General features: G+C 42.2%; 1 protein-coding gene across 1 annotated transcript in view; it reads left to right on the forward strand.

Moving 5' to 3' along the window:
* Positions 1-17,774, forward strand: part of LOC311119229 (protein eyes shut homolog) — a gene marked incomplete at both ends in the record, with an annotated part of 168,718 nt that overhangs the window by 106,114 nt on the left and 44,830 nt on the right. Inside the window, 3 exons of the mRNA XM_084193955.1 lie at positions 6,701-6,883; positions 11,331-11,497; positions 11,972-12,116. Coding sequence (XP_084050081.1) covers positions 6,701-6,883; positions 11,331-11,497; positions 11,972-12,116 — 495 coding nt within the window. The remainder of the gene's footprint in view (positions 1-6,700; positions 6,884-11,330; positions 11,498-11,971; positions 12,117-17,774) is intronic.

Genomic DNA, 17,774 nt, shown 5'->3' on the forward strand with positions numbered 1-17,774 from the left:
ATGCCTCACCACCACCTGGGTGATAGAATGTCCTTTATGCCTCACCACCACCTGGGTGATAGAACGTCCTTTAGTCCATCACCACCAACCTGGGTGATAGAATGTCCTTTAGTCCATCACCACCTGGGTGATAGAACGTCCTTTAGTCCCTGACCACCACCTGGGTGATAGAACGTCCTTTAGTCCATCACCAACAACCTGGGTGATAGAATATCCTTAAGTGCCTCAAACCTCTCATAGAAGGTCCATGAAGGTCAATAAGCATCTCATTCTTAATAAACAGCAGGGATGGGGTCAGTTCCATTTACCTTCAGTCAATTCTGGAAGCAAACTGAAATTCCAATGTTCATCATTGATTTTCAATGAGTACAATTGGATTCTGAATTTCAGTTTACTTCCTGAATCAACTTAATTGAAATGGAATTGATCCCAACCCAGATATACAGTGAGAATAACATGTGTGTAGGTCCTCAACCCAAAAAGAGTGTTCATTTAAACAGATTCCCAAAATGATTTGCATAACTGATGAATCCCAAACAGCCCACCCTCGCTCTACTTTTCTGTAACCCCTTATATCACTGAGTTGTGCCACAGCTGTTCAGGTGTTCTGTCCATGCTTAGAAAGATGTGTCTCTACACTACTACACACATCTAGCCTGGTTCCTGGTCTAGCCTGGTTCCTCTTGCCAACTCTGATGGTCATTCTCATGTCTTGTCACGCAATAGGAGTTAGCAAACTGATCTGGGACCTGGCTTTCACATTTATAACAGCAGAGATAATACTAAACTTCCTCTCTTAAAGCTCAAACTGATCTGGGACCTGGCTATCACATTTATAACAGCAGAGATAATACTAAACTTCCTCTCTTACTTATTCTCTTCATGATGGAAGGATTAGATGACAGTGTTATTTTGTGGCTTGTTGTAGGACATATTTCCCCACAGCTGTGGATGGGTTCAATGGGCTACACGCAGTTCAAAGAAATCTGCAGGCCTCAATCTCAAATGGATGGGAATCATTATTCATTTATTTTATTTTCATTTGGGAATCCGACCTCTTCATTTCTCCTGATTTATTCGAAACAGGAATCTATTTTCTCTGCCTAGAAGCAATGTTGTGTATTTACCCCATTGCAAGGTTTGATTGAATGGCAGCCAGCCATGTCAGCCAAGGTCTTTTAATGTGTTAGACATGCATTTCCATGGGGAGAGGAGAACACAATATAAACTTCCACTGTACTTGGTGAAAATAGTTAATGTTTTAGCTCACAGAGCTTCTGGTATGTGTTCTATTGTAGTGTCTAATAATACAGTACTCCGAGCTGCAGGAGTTAGTACCAGACTACATGAGGTGAACTCAAACTCAGAATAACAACAGCAGGCTTTATGGTGTCTATTGATTTGTGTTGTTCAAACCGTCGGTTTACAACAAATATAATAACACAAGTTACTCCCAATAAGTCAGCCTTAAGGCTTCCTGTATCAGTATAGATTGGGTGGGAGCAGGGGAAGGGTCGGTAGGTTACATTTTTAATGGTTGTGGAAGCATCCCAAATGGCACCCTATTTCTTACATAATGCACTTCCTGATGGATCTGGTCAAAAGTAGTGCACTATTTAGGGAATAGGGTGCCATTTTGGACATAGCACCACCATGTTCAGTTCATCCCAATGGAACACATTCAGGCCATCTAGAGAGGAGACCAATCACTGCTCTCAGTGCCATCACACAGGATGTAAGCTAACGTAGCAGGCGCAAATTAGACGCCTGAGCGGAGTTCCGACATCCGGTTTCAGAGGAAAAGGCAGGTACTGTAGGCTGTATTAGCTGTATTAGCTGTATTAGCTGTATTAGCTGAAAAATGGATGCATCCGGTTGCTGTCAACCCCGCTTAGGGTGCACAGGGTGTCAGGGAATACAAATAGAACACCACAGATCTTCCACAACCGTTGTTGAACCTGTCGATTAGGGGTCACGCCTGGGCTCCACCTACAGAACAACCTTTTGTGCTTGTTTATGATATTTGATGGAGGAGGGGATTTGTACCCTGTGGATACCTCACTATCCTTTGTCAAATGTAGTGTGTAGAGCCCTGATCCCTGAGACTATTCTGTCATAGAAATAGCATGTTATATGTACATTACATGTATGTGACCCTTGACAAGAAGCTCAACAGGAATTCATGCTCGTGTCAGCTGACTCCCTGCAACTAACCACAAAGAAGGGGAGGAGGAAGAGAAAGAGAGGGAAGCGGCACTCAGTGAGCAGAGGTTAAAAAAACAACATGCTGCATGACACTGAGGGAGCATCCACAGACAATCAGTTCAAACTGACTATAGAAGCTCAGATTGAGCTGTTGCTAAAAAGCCGTGAAGCAGCCATCCAATAAAGACTGTGGAAATACAAACCAATATAGAAACCAAAATACAAACCAGACCAAACAATAACTGCAGAATGTTTTTCTCCGTAAAGATGCATCAATAATTCACAAACAGAGGAGCACTGACGCAGGCACGGAGGGGAGCTCTGTGAAGGACCTCACGCTGCTTGCTTAGCGATTACAGCTTCCTCCTGAAGCGTCTTACTAGCTGGCGCTAAGTGAAAAGCTAACTGTTCACTGGCGTAAGTGGGGACACCTCAGACTGAGGAATACTTTTCACAAATCTCCATGTTAAAAACAAACTGTAGTGCACTAAAAGGAAAGTAGTGCACTATAAAGGGAATCGGGTGCCATTTGGGACGCTGGCATTGTATTTAGCCATGGCCGGGAGGGCTAGAAGGGCTGAGGGAGAAATACAGAAAGAATATGCAAGTTACAATATATTTGCTACGGTGTAGAGTGTAATGTTCTGAGCACGACCAGGGTCTGATTGGTGTGCCGGGGGGGGGGGGATATTCCCATTAAGTCCCTTCCTGGTGTCAATCCAGTGGATCAGTGGTCGATGCTAAAATGAAGAGAGAACAAGGGAGAAGGCAGGCAGCGTTATTGAATCAACGATGCGTTTACAACTAGTAAGCTGTTGATTGTAATTGATAATCACTGGGATTAGTTATTGTCCCCCTAGCTACCAGCAGTGAACATTATGTAGGGAATTTGAATTGTTGCTCGCCTGCCAAGAACCTTTGTTAGCAGCGACTAATGAAAAGAAAATGGGGAAAAGACAGTATTGGAAAACAGGCCATCATCCTTTTATCATTGGTGGGGGGGTACACAGAATAGGAATTGATGGTGTCTCTGGTAAGGCATGGTGAATCAACAGTGCCATCTGGTGGCAGCTTGTAGTACTGCTGATGCTGGTGACGTGTTGGAAACGAAATCATCAAAGACATTTATGGAATATTAATGTTAAGATTGATGTGGTAAGAGCTGTGTATAGATATATGGTGATATAGAGACACATTGGTTCTGGATGTAACACACAGTATTTCAGCTACTGTACACTATTTCATCAAGTTCTGTAGTGTTTTATGTCCATAGGACTAAGATGTGTAGGCTACTGTCAGTTATCCTCACTGGGGCTTCTAGTCTATTCTATACTGTCAGTTATCCTCACTGGGGCTTCTAGTCTATTATATTCTATACTGTCAGTAATCCTCACTGGGGCTTCTAGTCTATTCTATACTGTCAGTTATCCTCACTGGGGCTTCTAGTCTATTCTATACTGTCAGTTATCCTCACTGGGGCTTCTAGTCTATTCTATACTGTCAGTTATCCTCACTGGGGCTTCTAGTCTATTATATTCTATACTGTCAGTAATCCTCACTGGGGCTTCTAGTCTATTCTATACTGTCAGTTATCCTCACTGGGGCTTCTAGTCTATTCTATTCTATACTGTCAGTAATCCTCACTGGGGCTTCTAGTCTATTCTATTCTATACTGTCAGTTATCCTCACTGGGGCTTCTAGTCTATTATATTCTATACTGTCAGTTATCCTCACTGGGGCTTCTAGTCTATTCTATACTGTCAGTTATCCTCACTGGGGCTTCTAGTCTATTCTATTATATACTGTCAGTTATCCTCACTGGGGCTTCTAGTCTATTCTATTCTATACTGTCAGTTATCCTCACTGGGGCTTCTAGTCTATTCTATTCTATACTGTCAGTTATCCTCACTGGGGCTTCTAGTCTATTCTATTCTATACTGTCAGTAATCCTAACTGGGGCTTCTAGTCTATTCTATACTGTCAGTTATCCTCACTGGGGCTTCTAGTCTATTCTATTCTATACTGTCAGTTATCCTCACTGGGGCTTCTAGTCTATTCTATTCTATACTGTCAGTTATCCTCACTGGGGCTTCTAGTCTATTCTATTCTATACTGTCAGTTATCCTCACTGGGGCTTCTAGTCTATTCTATTCTATACTGTCAGTTATCCTCACTGGGGCTTCTAGTCTATTCTATTCTATACTGTCAGTTATCCTCACTGGGGCTTCTAGTCTATTATATTCTATACTGTCAGTTATCCTCACTGGGGCTTCTAGTCTATTATATTCTATACTGTCAGTTATCCTCACTGGGGCTTCTAGTATATTCTATTCTATACTGTCAGTTATCCTCACTGGGGCTTCTAGTCTATTCTATTATATACTGTCAGTTATCCTCACTGGGGCTTCTAGTCTATTCTATTCTATACTGTCAGTTATCCTCACTGGGGCTTCTAGTCTATTCTATTATATACTGTCAGTTATCCTCACTGGGGCTTCTAGTCTATTCTATTATATACTGTCAGTTATCCTCACTGGGGCTTCTAGTCTATTCTATTATATACTGTCAGTTATCCTCACTGGGGCTTCTAGTCTATTCTATTCTATACTGTCAGTTATCCTCACTGGGGCTTCTAGTCTATTCTATTCTATACTGTCAGTTATCCTCACTGGGGCTTCTAGTCTATTCTATTATATACTGTCAGTTATCCTCACTGGGGCTTCTAGTCTATTATATTCTATACTGTCAGTTATCCTCACTGGGGCTTCTAGTCTATTCTATTATATACTGTCAGTTATCCTCACTGGGGCTTCTAGTCTATTATATTCTATACTGTCAGTTATCCTCACTGGGGCTTCTAGTCTATTCTATTATATACTGTCAGTTATCCTCACTGGGGCTTCTAGTCTATTCTATTCTATACTGTCAGTTATCCTCACTGGGGCTTCTAGTCTATTCTATTCTATACTGTCAGTTATCCTCACTGGGGCTTCTAGTCTATTCTATTATATACTGTCAGTTATCCTCACTGGGGCTTCTAGTCTATTCTATTATATACTGTCAGTTATCCTCACTGGGGCTTCTAGTCTATTCTATTATATACTGTCAGTTATCCTCACTGGGGCTTCTAGTCTATTCTATTATATACTGTCAGTTATCCTCACTGGGGCTTCTAGTCTATTCTATTATATACTGTCAGTTATCCTCACTGGGGCTTCTAGTATATTATATTCTATACTGTCAGTTATCCTCACTGGGGCTTCTAGTCTATTCTATTATATACTGTCAGTTATCCTCACTGGGGCTTCTAGTCTATTCTATTCTATACTGTCAGTTATCCTCACTGGGGCTTCTAGTCTATTCTATTCTATACTGTCAGTTATCCTCACTGGGGCTTCTAGTCTATTCTATTATATACTGTCAGTTATCCTCACTGGGGCTTCTAGTCTATTCTATTATATACTGTCAGTTATCCTCACTGGGGCTTCTAGTCTATTCTATTATATACTGTCAGTTATCCTCACTGGGGCTTCTAGTCTATTATATTCTATACTGTCAGTTATCCTCACTGGGGCTTCTAGTCTATTATATTCTATACTGTCAGTAATCCTCACTGGGGCTTCTAGTCTATTCTATTCTATACTGTCAGTTATCCTCACTGGGGCTTCTAGTCTATTCTATTCTATACTGTCAGTTATCCTCACTGGGGCTTCTAGTATATTCCATTCTATACTGTCAGTTATCCTCACTGGGGCTTCTAGTCTATTCTATTCTATACTGTCAGTTATCCTCACTGGGGCTTCTAGTCTATTCTATTCTATACTGTCAGTTATCCTCACTGGGGCTTCTAGTCTATTCTATTCTATACTGTCAGTTATCCTCACTGGGGCTTCTAGTCTATTATATTCTATACTGTCAGTAATCCTCACTGGGGCTTCTAGTCTATTATATTCTATACTGTCAGTTATCCTCACTGGGGCTTCTAGTCTATTCTATTCTATACTGTCAGTAATCCTCACTGGGGCTTCTAGTCTATTCTATTCTATACTGTCAGTTATCCTCACTGGGGCTTCTAGTATATTCTATTCTATACTGTCAGTTATCCTCACTGGGGCTTCTAGTCTATTCTATTCTATACTGTCAGTTATCCTCACTGGGGCTTCTAGTATATTCTATTCTATACTGTCAGTAATCCTCACTGGGGCTTCTAGTATATTCTATTCTATACTGTCAGTAATCCTCACTGGGGCTTCTAGTATATTCTATTCTATACTATCAGTTATCCTCACTGGGGCTTCTAGTCTATTCTATTATATTCTAGTCTATTCTTCTACCCATGTGCCTTTATGTTAGATTACTCTTTATCGGGGATCAATTGTGATGTTGTCACATTTCTGCCTCATATTTGTTGGTGAGTAACAGAACTGTATGTTCCTTGATGGTGAGGGACGAACTGTAACACTGTTTGTATATTGCTTTTCATTTTCCTCTGCAGCCATCAACATCACCCGGGCCAGGTTCAGTGGGAATGATGAGTCTGGATACACCTCGTTCACAGCGTATTCCTCCATCCCCAGCCTCAGTGGCTACTATGAGTTCCAACTGAAACTAACGTTTGCCGACAACGCCTCAGCCCTGAAGGACAACCTCATCCTCTTCTCTGGACAGAAAGGACAAGGTGAGGATGGAGCAGTCTATTTTTCTTTTGTTAAAGGAGAATGGAGTTCCGTTCAACCTTTAGGATTTTTCATTCATTTTTTTTTTTCAAAAGGAGTGGGGCAGTCCCAATGCGTGGCTCCTAATAGATTTCTCAGGGCGATTAGATTCCACACACACACACACACACACACACACACACACACACACTCTCCCACACGTGCACAAACATACTCTCTCTCCCACAAACACACACACACACAGACTTTCCACTCACTTCCCCACTAATAAAGATATTTCCCCCAAGGGACTCCCCTTGGCAGAGTACGAGACGGTTTCAACCTGTTTCTACTGATGAGTGTTCCAGCCATCTCCCTGTAATTAATTCAACTCTCATCCAAACTATTGTTTTACACATCAAGAATATTTTCTTTTCTTTCAGAGAGGGTAATAAAATAAAAGCCGTAGCTGGCAGCCAATGGATGACAAGGTAATACAAGCAAGCAAACGACTCCCATTCATTTATGTAAATAGCTTTTAATGTTCTCTGATATGAGGCAGATGAGACATATATTGGATACACTATTAATACGCTTTTCTTTTAATGAAGGGACAGACATAGCTTTAGCCTTCCTTCCTTCCTTCCTTCCTTCCTTCCTTCCTTCCTTCCTTCCTTCCTTCCTTCCTTCCTTCCTTCCTTCCTTCCTTCCTTCCTTCCTTTCCTTTGTTTCCTTTCCTTCCTTCCTTCCTTTCCTTTCCTTTCCTTTCCTTTCCTTTCCTTTCCTTTCCTTCCTTCCTTCCTTCCTTCCTTCCCTTCCTTTCCTTTCCTTTGTTTCCTTTCCTTCCTTCCTTCCTTCCTTTCCTTTCCTTTCCTTTCATTCCTTCCTTCCTTCCTTCCTTCCTTTCCTTCCTTCCTTCCTTCCTTCCTTCCTTCCTTCTTTCCTTCCTTCCTTCCTTCCTTCCTTCCTTCCTTCCTTTCCTTTCCTTTCTTTCCTTCCTCCCTTCCTTCCTTCCTTTCCTTTCCTTCCTTCCTTCCTTCCTTCCTTCCTTCCTTCCTTTCCTTCCTTCCTTCCTTCCTTTCCTTCCTTCCTTCCTTCCTTCCTTCCTTCCTTCCTTCCTTCCTTCCTTCCTTCCTTTCCTTTCCTTTCCTTTCCTTCCTTCCTTCCTTCCTTCCTTTCCTTTCCTTTCCTTTCCTTTCCTTTCCTTTCCTTTCCTTTCCTTTCCTTTCCTTTCCTTTCCTTTCCTTTCCTTTCCTTTCATTTCCTTTCCTTTCCTTTCCTTTCCTTTCCTTCCTTCCTTCCTTCCTTCCTTCCTTCCTTCCTTCCTTCCTTCCTTCCTTTCCTTCCTTTTTTATTTTTCCTTTCTCTCAGGTCAGCTTTAATAGCTGCTTAACTGTCTGCCATGTCATCAGTGCACAGTATGTTTAATCAAAAGACAGAGGGTGCATTCCAAACGGCACCCTATTCCCTATATAGTGCATACTGTATGAAGGCCAGAGGGCTCTGGTCAAAAGGAACACTATGTAGGGAATAGGTTGCCGTTTGGGACAGCTGAATAGGAAACACAAGGGTTGGGTTGTGGATCTTCTGCACTTGGCTGGTTCCCTCTAGAGAAGACTATTTAGGGAAATTCATCCAGGGAGAGGAGGAGGGAGACAGCAAACTTGAATAATGATGCAATCGTCAGGGGAATGAACAGAACAGAGAGAATAGCACTGTACAAAGAAAGGACAAAATAAAAAGAGAGACATTTACAAAAAGAAGGATAATGAACAACGATAACTGGTCTGATAAATTGTCATCAAACCAGTAGAATGCTTTGCTTTGTATTAAACTGTGATGTTTTTGGATTGTATGACAACAATTACCAAATGTCTAATCAAGTTAGGCATTTTAGAACTTAGAAGCTATCATACCATGAAATCAAACGTAGATATACAATGCACCATAGATATACAATGCACCATAGATATACAATGCACCATAGATATACAATGCACCATAGATATACAATGCACCATAGATATACAATGCACCATAGATATACAATGCACCATAGATATACAATGCACCATAGATATACAATGCACCATAGATATACAAACTACTGAAGAAATAGAAAAGTAGGAAGTATATAAAAACAAAAGTAGCATCTTCCTTCAATATTTTTCACGTTGAGAAAATATATCTAATGCATATCCATTACCCATTCCAGTATATATTCTTCTGCGAGAAGAAAGGGTGCTATATAGAACCAAAAAGGGTTAAATGGCTCGCTTCATATGGCCCTCAAAAAGGTTCTATATAGAACTGCTCAGCACCCTTCTTTTAAGCAGTGTATATACAGATACTGGTCGCGTTCATTGTCTTGTGACAGGTGGCTTCACTCCTCCGCGATGCTCGTCCCTCAACCCATATACTGCTCCATGAAGCACAAAAATCCTTCGCTAGATGTAAAATGGTGCGACTAAGTCTTCCTCACCCAAAAAACCATAAACATTGTTGACATATTCATTGTTTTAGCTTTAGATTAATTCAGACAGTTTTGAGGCAGAAATGGGGTTCAGCAGACGATGTCACCAAGGTAATATTTTAGAATGTTATGCAGCACATAGTAGCCGGACTACTTGGTCTATCCCATTACTCTTTGTGAGATACGAGACCGATCAGTGCAGGCGGAATCGTCGCGCTATCTGACGTAAGACAATGGGGTTGTGTGTGTTTGAGTCATACATCATACATGATGTATTCTATATTGTATATATGATATATGTGTTCTCTATTGTATATATGATATACAGTTGAAGACGGAAGTTTACATACACCTTAGCCAAATACATTTAAACTCAGTTTTTCACAATTCCTGACATTTAATCCTAGTAATAATTCCCTGTTTTAGGTCAGTTAGGATCACCACTTTATTTTAAGAATGTGAAATGTGAGAATAATAGTAGAGAGAATGATTTATTTCAGCTTTTATTTCTTTCATCACATTCCCAGTGGGTCAGAAGTTTACATACAGTCAATTAGTATTTGGTAGCATTGCCTTTAAATTATTTAACTTGGGTCAAACGTTTCGGGTAGCCTTCCACAAGCTTCCCACAATAAGTTGGGTGAATTTTGGCCCATTCCTCCTGACAGAGCTGGTGTAACTGAGTCAGGTTTGTAGGCCTCCTTGCTCGCACATGCTTTTTCAGTTCTGCCCACAGATGCTCTATAGGATTGAGGTCAGGGCTTTGTGATGGCCACTCCAATACCTTGACTTTGTTGTCCATTTTGCCACAACTTTGGAAGTATGCTTGGGGTCATTGTCCATTTGGAAGACCCATTTGCAACCAAGCTTTAACTTCCTGACTGATGTCTTGAGATGTTGCTTCAATATATCCACATCATTTTCCTTCCTCATGATGCCATCTATTTTCTGAAGTGCACCAGTCCCTCCTGCAGCAAAGCACCCCCACAGCATGATGCTACCACCCCCGTGCTTCACGGTTGGGATGGTGTTCATCGGCTTGCAAGCCTCACTCCCTTTTTCCTGCAAACATAACGATGGTCATTATGGCCAAACAGTTCTATTTTTGTTTCATCAGACCAGAGGACATTTCTCCAAAATGTACAATCTTTGTCCCCATGTGCATTTGCAAGCCGTAGTCTGGGTTTTTTATGGCAGTTTTGGAGCAGTGGCTTCTTCCTAGGCTGAGCGGTCTTTCATGTTATGTCGATATAGGACTTGTTTTACTGTGGATATAGATACTTTTGTACCTGTTTCCTCCAGCATCTTCACAAGGTCCTTTGCTGTTGTTCTGGGATTGATTTGCACTTTTCGCACCAAAGTACGTTAATCTCTAGGAGACAGAATGCGTCTCCTTCCTGAGCGGTATGACGGCTGCGTGGTCCCATGGTGTTTATACTTGCGTACTATTGTTTGTACAGATGAACGTGGTACCTTCAGGCGTTTGGAAATTGCTCCCAAGGATGAACCAGACTTGTGGAGGTCTACCATTTTTTTCTGAGGTCTTGGCTGATTTCTTTTGATTTTCCCATGATGTCAAGCAAAGAGGCACTGAGTTTGAAGGTAGGCCTTGAAATACATCCACAGGTACACCTCCAATTGACTCAAATGATGTAAATTAGCCTATCAGAAGCTTCAAAAGCCATGACATAATTTTCTGGAATTTTCCAAGCTGTTTAAAGGCACAGTCAACTTAGTGTATGTAAACTTCTGACCCACTGGAATTGTGATACAGTGAATTATAAGTGAATTAATCTTTTATGTGTCATGCACAAAGTAGATGTCCTAACCGACTTGCCAAAACAATAGTTTGTTAACAAGAAATTAGATTTGTGGAGTGGTTGAAAACAAGTTTTAATGACTCCAACCTAAGTGTATGTAAACTTCGACTTCAACTGTATGTGTTCTATATTGTATATATGATATATGTGTTCTATATTTTATTTGTATGGTTCCAGGCGTCGATGGAGATGACTTCCTGGTTCTGGGGGTTCGGAATGGCAGGATTGTTCACAAGTTCAACCTTGGATCTGGTGTGGGAACCATGATCAGTGACCGGATGAACCGTGAGATCGATATCCACACTGTGAACTTTGGCAGATCTCGGAGAACAGGATGGTTAAAGGTGCTTTGCTTTTTCAGTAACCTTCTACCGCTGAAAATAATGTGTAATCGTTAGTGTGTCTCTTGGATGTTTTAGGATTTGTTCCATTTTGTAAAAAGGTTCCTTAATGCACTGTAGTCTGAAAACATGGCTGTTACCCTTCTGAGGTCATAGGTCTATGACTGGAATCTAAGCTCATATGTCCATTGACAGATGGAGTCTTCTCTTTGTAGATCCATTAAATACAGCTATAATAGGAGTTTTCTCTTTGTGGATCCATTAACAGACAGCTATAATAGGAGTTTTCTCTTTGTGGATCCATTAAAGACAGCTATAATATGAGTCTTCTCTTTGTGGATCCATTAAAGACAGCTATAATAGGAGTCTTCTCTTTGTGGATCCATTAAAGACAACTATAATAGGAGTCTTCTCTTTGTGGATCCATCAAGGCAGAGACAGAGTATGGTGTACTGAATCATGTCTGTATCCTTTCAGGTGGACGGACAGAGAAACAGGACAGGCTCTTCTCCAGGCCACCTGGCAGGCCTCAACGTGCTCAGCCAAGTCTTTGTAGGAGGATATAATGAATACACTCCTGAACTACTGCCCCTCGGATCCAGGTTTCGCAACGGCTTTCAAGGTAAGACATTACAGTGACTCCAACGGCTTTCAAGGTAAGACATTACAGTGACTCCAATGGCTTTCAAGGTAAGACATTACAGTGACTCCAATGGCTTTCAAGGTAAGACATTACAGTGACTCCAACGGCTTTCAAGGTAAGACATTACAGTGACTCCAACGGCTTTCAAGGTAAGACATTACAGTGACTCCAATGGCTTTCAAGGTAAGACATTACAGTGACTCCAATGGCTTTCAAGGTAAGACATTACAGTGACTCCAATGGCTTTCAAGGTAAGACATTACAGTGACTCCAATGGCTTTCAAGGTAAGACATTACAGTGACTCCAACAGCTTTCAAGGTAAGACATTACAGTGACTCCAACGGCTTTCAAGGTAAGACATTACAGTGACTCCAACGGCTTTCAAGGTAAGACATTACAGTGACTCCAAGGGCTTTCAAGGTAAGACATTACAGTGACTCCAACGGCTTTCAAGGTAAGACATTACAGTGACTCCAACGGCTTTCAAGGTAAGACATTACAGTGACTCCAACGGCTTTCAAGGTAAGACATTACAGTGACTCCAACGGCTTTCAAGGTAAGACATTACAGTGACTCCAACGGCTTTCAAGGTAAGACATTACAGTGACTCCAACGGCTTTCAAGGTAAGACATTACAGTGACTCCAAGGGCTTTCAAGGTAAGACATTACAGTGACTCCAACGGCTTTCAAGGTAAGACATTACAGTGACTCCAACGGCTTTCAAGGTAAGACGTTACAGTGACTCCAACGGCTTTCAAGGTAAGACATTACAGTGACTCCAACGGCTTTCAAGGCAAGACATTACGGTGACTCCAACGGCTTTCAAGGTAAGACATTACAGTGACTCCAACAGCTTTCAAGGTAAGACATTACAGTGACTCCAACGGCTTTCAAGGTAAGACATTACAGTGACTCCAACAGCTTTCAAGGTAAGACATTACAGTGACTCCAACGGCTTTCAAGGTAAGACAATACAGTGACTCCAAGGGCTTTCAAGGCAAGACATTACGGTGACTGTAGTATTGCCACTGTAAATAACTACTACCACCACTACTGACTATAGTGAGTATAGAGTTCAACTGATCAAATGTATATAAACGCCTTTTTACAACAACATTTATCACAGTGTTTGTAACATGGCCTAGACGTCAACAGAGTGGAGCAGCATAGTGACAGGTGAGTTGCAGACAGTCGGAGAGTCTGAGGGAGGGTAATACTAATCAGAGAGTGGAGATGAGGTTAGAACAGAGCTCTAACGCTGATTGTGTCTGCGTCCTTTAAAGGGGCAATCTGGGATTGGTATGTTTATTTTTTAAACTTTTTTATTTATTTATTTATTTCACCTTTATTTAACCAGGTAAGCCAGTTGAGAACAAGTTCTCATTTACAACTGCGACCTGGCCAAGATAAAGCAAAGCAGTGTGATAAAAACAACAACACAGAGTTACATATGGGGTAAACAAAACATAAAGTCAAAAATACAAACAGAAAATATATATACAGTGTGTGCGAATGTAGTAAGTTATGGAGGTAAGGCAATAAATAGGCCATAGTGCAAAATAGTTACAATTTCGTATTAACACTGGAATGATAGATGTGCAAGAGATGATGTGCAAATAGAGATACTGGGATGCAAATGAGCAGAATAAATAAAAATATGGGGATGATCTATAGCCATTGAGTGTTGAAGAATATAACTTCTAAATGCCTCATGAGCTTAGTTCAACTGTCGTACCCCATCAGAACCCAACATAGAAGCTTGATTTTACTGCATTGTTTGTAAACACTGTCATTGTAAACAAAACTCTGTATAGCTTCAAAACATGGTTAAAACTTCACTTTGATCTCATGGATGGTCAATCCTTGCATCCATAGCTCCGTCTATGAATTGTACCTTTCTCCAGCCCCATCCCTCAGCTGTTTACCAAAAACAGCGGAGGTGTGCCAGCTTTGCTGTTGTTTGAATCCCAGATTGTCCCTTTAATCACTTCACGCCTGTAAAGTTATGCATTCTCTGCAAATCCCATAAGTCAGTAGGACAAGGGCACCATCCAGATGATGGTTGTCATAATCAGAATCAATTCTACTGGCTCCCAGCTGACCCTTAATGAAGCCTATGGTTACATCCCAAATGGCACCCTATTCCCTATATAGTGCACTACTTTTGACCAGAACCCTATTAGCCTCCTGGTTTAAAAGTAGTGCACTGTATAGGAAACAGGGTGCCATTTGGGACAGAGCCCATGGATTCTGAGTCTAGTGTTCATTGTGCTTGCTAATGCGAGTGGAGCAGTGTGCTGGGGATATTACCGCCATAACTAACAGTAATGATGATAACAGATATGAATATCATCATAAGTTGTTAAGGCAGACAGTGCTGCTGCCTCCACCGTGATTATTGTCATGATGATGATGATGATGCCTTGTTATTGTAAAAGATCACTGTGCTTTAAATGAAGGTGAACAAGTATTTTTCCATTTGGTGGTTATATATGCAGACAGGAGCAATCTCCCTGGCTGCGTCCCAAATATAGTGCACTACTTTTAATCAGAGCTCAATGGGGGCCTGGTCAAAAGTAGTGCACTATATAGGGAATAGGGTGCCATTTGGGATGCAGACCATCTGTCTGTTTGGTTCTGATGAACAAACATCCCTATGATTCATTCATCTCTGTAAAAACATAGACGTTTTGGAACGAAAATCAGCACGTGCACACGCACACACACACACACACACACACACACACACACACATCATTTGACTTGCTGTAGCTAGTTGTTAGTGGTGCTGTACTGGAGTCCCACCATGCAGGTAACCAGAGAGCAGCCAGAGGCCAGGGCCTGCTAGATCACATGTTGCTTTAACCTTTCTGCCACATAATGACAACTAATCAGATGTGTGTGTGCGTGCTACGTGTGTGTGTGTGTGTGTGTGTGTCTGTGTGCGTATGTGCCTGTGTGTGTGCGCGTGTGACCTTCCTGCAGTCCTAATCATGAGGTAGGTAGCTTAGTGGTTAAGAGCGTTGTGCCAGTAACCGAAAGGTCGCTGGTTCTAATCCCCGAGCCGACTAGGTGAAAAATCTGACGATGTGCCCTTGAGCAAGGCACTTAACCCTAATTGCTCTGGATAAGAGCGTCTGCTAAATGACTAAAAATGTAAATGATGGCTGGCAGTGATCGGTACATCCTCACTCCCCTGTGGACAGATTAGGTGGCTGTGGGAGGAAGACACTACAGCTATTCCCTACATAGCGCACTACTTTTGACCAGAGTCCAGCTTAGATGAAGTAACACAGAACATGATTAGGGATACAGCAGTAGCAGTAGGCTTCATCCCAAATGGCACCCTATTCCCTACGTAGTGCACTACCCTATAGGCCATTGGTCAAAAGTAGTGCACTATATAGGGAATAGGGTGCCATTTTGGACGTACACGAAGACACTTCTGCTACTGCTGTATCCCTTAACATGTCCTGGGTCAATTCATTTAGACCTGCTAATCAAATAATGAGAAACTAACCAGAGAGAAAGGACCAGCGCAGTGTGGATGTGTTTGTTATGGACACGTTGAGATGTGTTTGTAATGGCCATGTTGATTCTTACTGGATCACAGGGTAATGAAGTAGCCTTGTCCCAGACAGAATGGCCCTTAGGGCAGGAGGCCTATTTCCTGTTTCTGTAGTGTGTAGCAGCTTGATGTCCAACCCCTGGAGAGAGCGCTAGTAAAATGAGTCGGGGAAAGGGGGTGAATTTATATTTTTTACACCTTTTTCTCCCCAATTTCGTGATATCCAATTGGTAGTTACAGTCTTGTCCCATCGCTGCAACTCCCGTACGGACTCAGGAGAGGCGACGGTCGAGAGCCATGCGTCCTCCGAAACACGACCCTGCCAAGCCGCACTGCTTCTTGACACACTGCTCGCTTAACCCGGAAGCCAGGCCACACCAATGTGTCGGAGGAAACACCGTACAACTGGCGACCGTGTCAGCGTGCATTGCACCCGGCCCGCCACAGGAGTCGGTAGAGCGCGATGGGACAAGGACATCCCTGCAGGCCAAACCCTCCCCTAACTCGGACGATGCTGGGCCAATTGTGCGTCGCCTCACGGGTCTCCCGGTCGCAGCCGGCTGCGACACAGCCCGGGATCGAACCCAGATCTGTAGTGACACCTCGAGCACTGCAGTGCCTTAGACCGCTGGGCCACTCGGGAGGCCCCATAATGAATATTCTGTTGTTGAATTGTTGTTCTCCATCAGCTGCCTCCGTATTATATTTGTCTGCGTAGCTGCTGAAATCAAACACATTTATCACAAAACATGCCAACAGCTGGCCCTAAACAAGATGATAATAAAATATACATTTTAAATGCATGTTTGAAAAACATTTTTCAAAAGGAAACAATGATGTCCAATTTCATGATGGTAAGATTGTTATTGGGATTTTAACAAGATATTACTATAATGTTTTTCTTTAGACTTCTACAATGGGTTTATCGTAATAACTAGAGGTCATATCCTACAGACTCTCATTTCATCAAAATGTGACACATTAAGGTAATACACACACTGGTTAGCTTTTACCTGTTAAATGTTTGCGCTTTAGCGTCAGTTTGTATTTTGATTAGATGTCTATATGCCTCAGGCATTCGGAGCTGATTGGTGGTGATTTCCCTTCATCAGACTGCCACAAATACATTTTGATCTTCTTATAGGTGGGTTTTACTTTTCTAAAACAAATGATAAACACAAAGTTTGCACAGAAAAGTTATGTAATTTATTGATGTTTAAGTGGTTGAAGGGACTGGCAATTAATTTGAGCTATAATACCTGTGATAAGAAGTTACTTCAGATGTGCAAAGGTTACTGTTCTATTAACTCATTGGTTTTGACATTAATAGTCCATGACGAATATTATGCCTTTAAAAGTGTGACACTCTGGCTCCATGGACTTTGATATTTGAGCCAGGGTTGTTCATTTTCATTTGTTTGGGTGTATTTCTATGTTGGGGTGTCTAGGTTGTTGATTTCTATGTTGGGTGATTGTGCTTGTTTAGTCATGTGACTCCCAATCGGAGGTAACGAGTGTCAGCTGTCGGCTCGTTATCTCTGATTGGGAGCCATATTTATACTGTGTGGTTTCTCCTTGGTTTTGTGGGTTTTTGTTCCATGTTTCTGTCAGTGTTACAGAGGACTTCACTATCGTCATTTGTTGTTTTTCGTGGTTGCTTTATTAAATAAAGTCATCATGTTCACTCCACGCGCTGCGTATTGGTCCGCTTCTTCAGACGATCGTGACAGAAAAACCCACCACAAAAGGACCAAGCAGCGTATACGGGAACACCCGCAGGAGAGAACGCTGGTGGATGTCCTCCTCGGCTGGGGACATATTACGCAGGAGGAGGCCGTCCGGTACCGGAGGGCGATGAAGGGGGAGAACCTGGCAGGAGAGGAGCAACGGTGTCAGCAGGGCCATCGTCGGATGGACGAGAGGCAACCCCAAAAAGTTTTTGGGGGGGGGCACATGGCTTGGGCGGCTGGGCAGCAGGAGGCTGCCACAGGGAGACGTGGAGAGAAGGCTATCGGATTACGGGAGCCATTGGCGAGTAGAGGAAGGGAAGTTGTTGCGGCACGGCGT

The sequence above is a fragment of the Coregonus lavaretus genome (genome assembly GCF_964263955.1).
Source record: "Coregonus lavaretus genome assembly, contig: HAP1_SCAFFOLD_347, whole genome shotgun sequence".
Lineage (NCBI taxonomy): Eukaryota > Metazoa > Chordata > Actinopteri > Salmoniformes > Salmonidae > Coregonus > Coregonus lavaretus.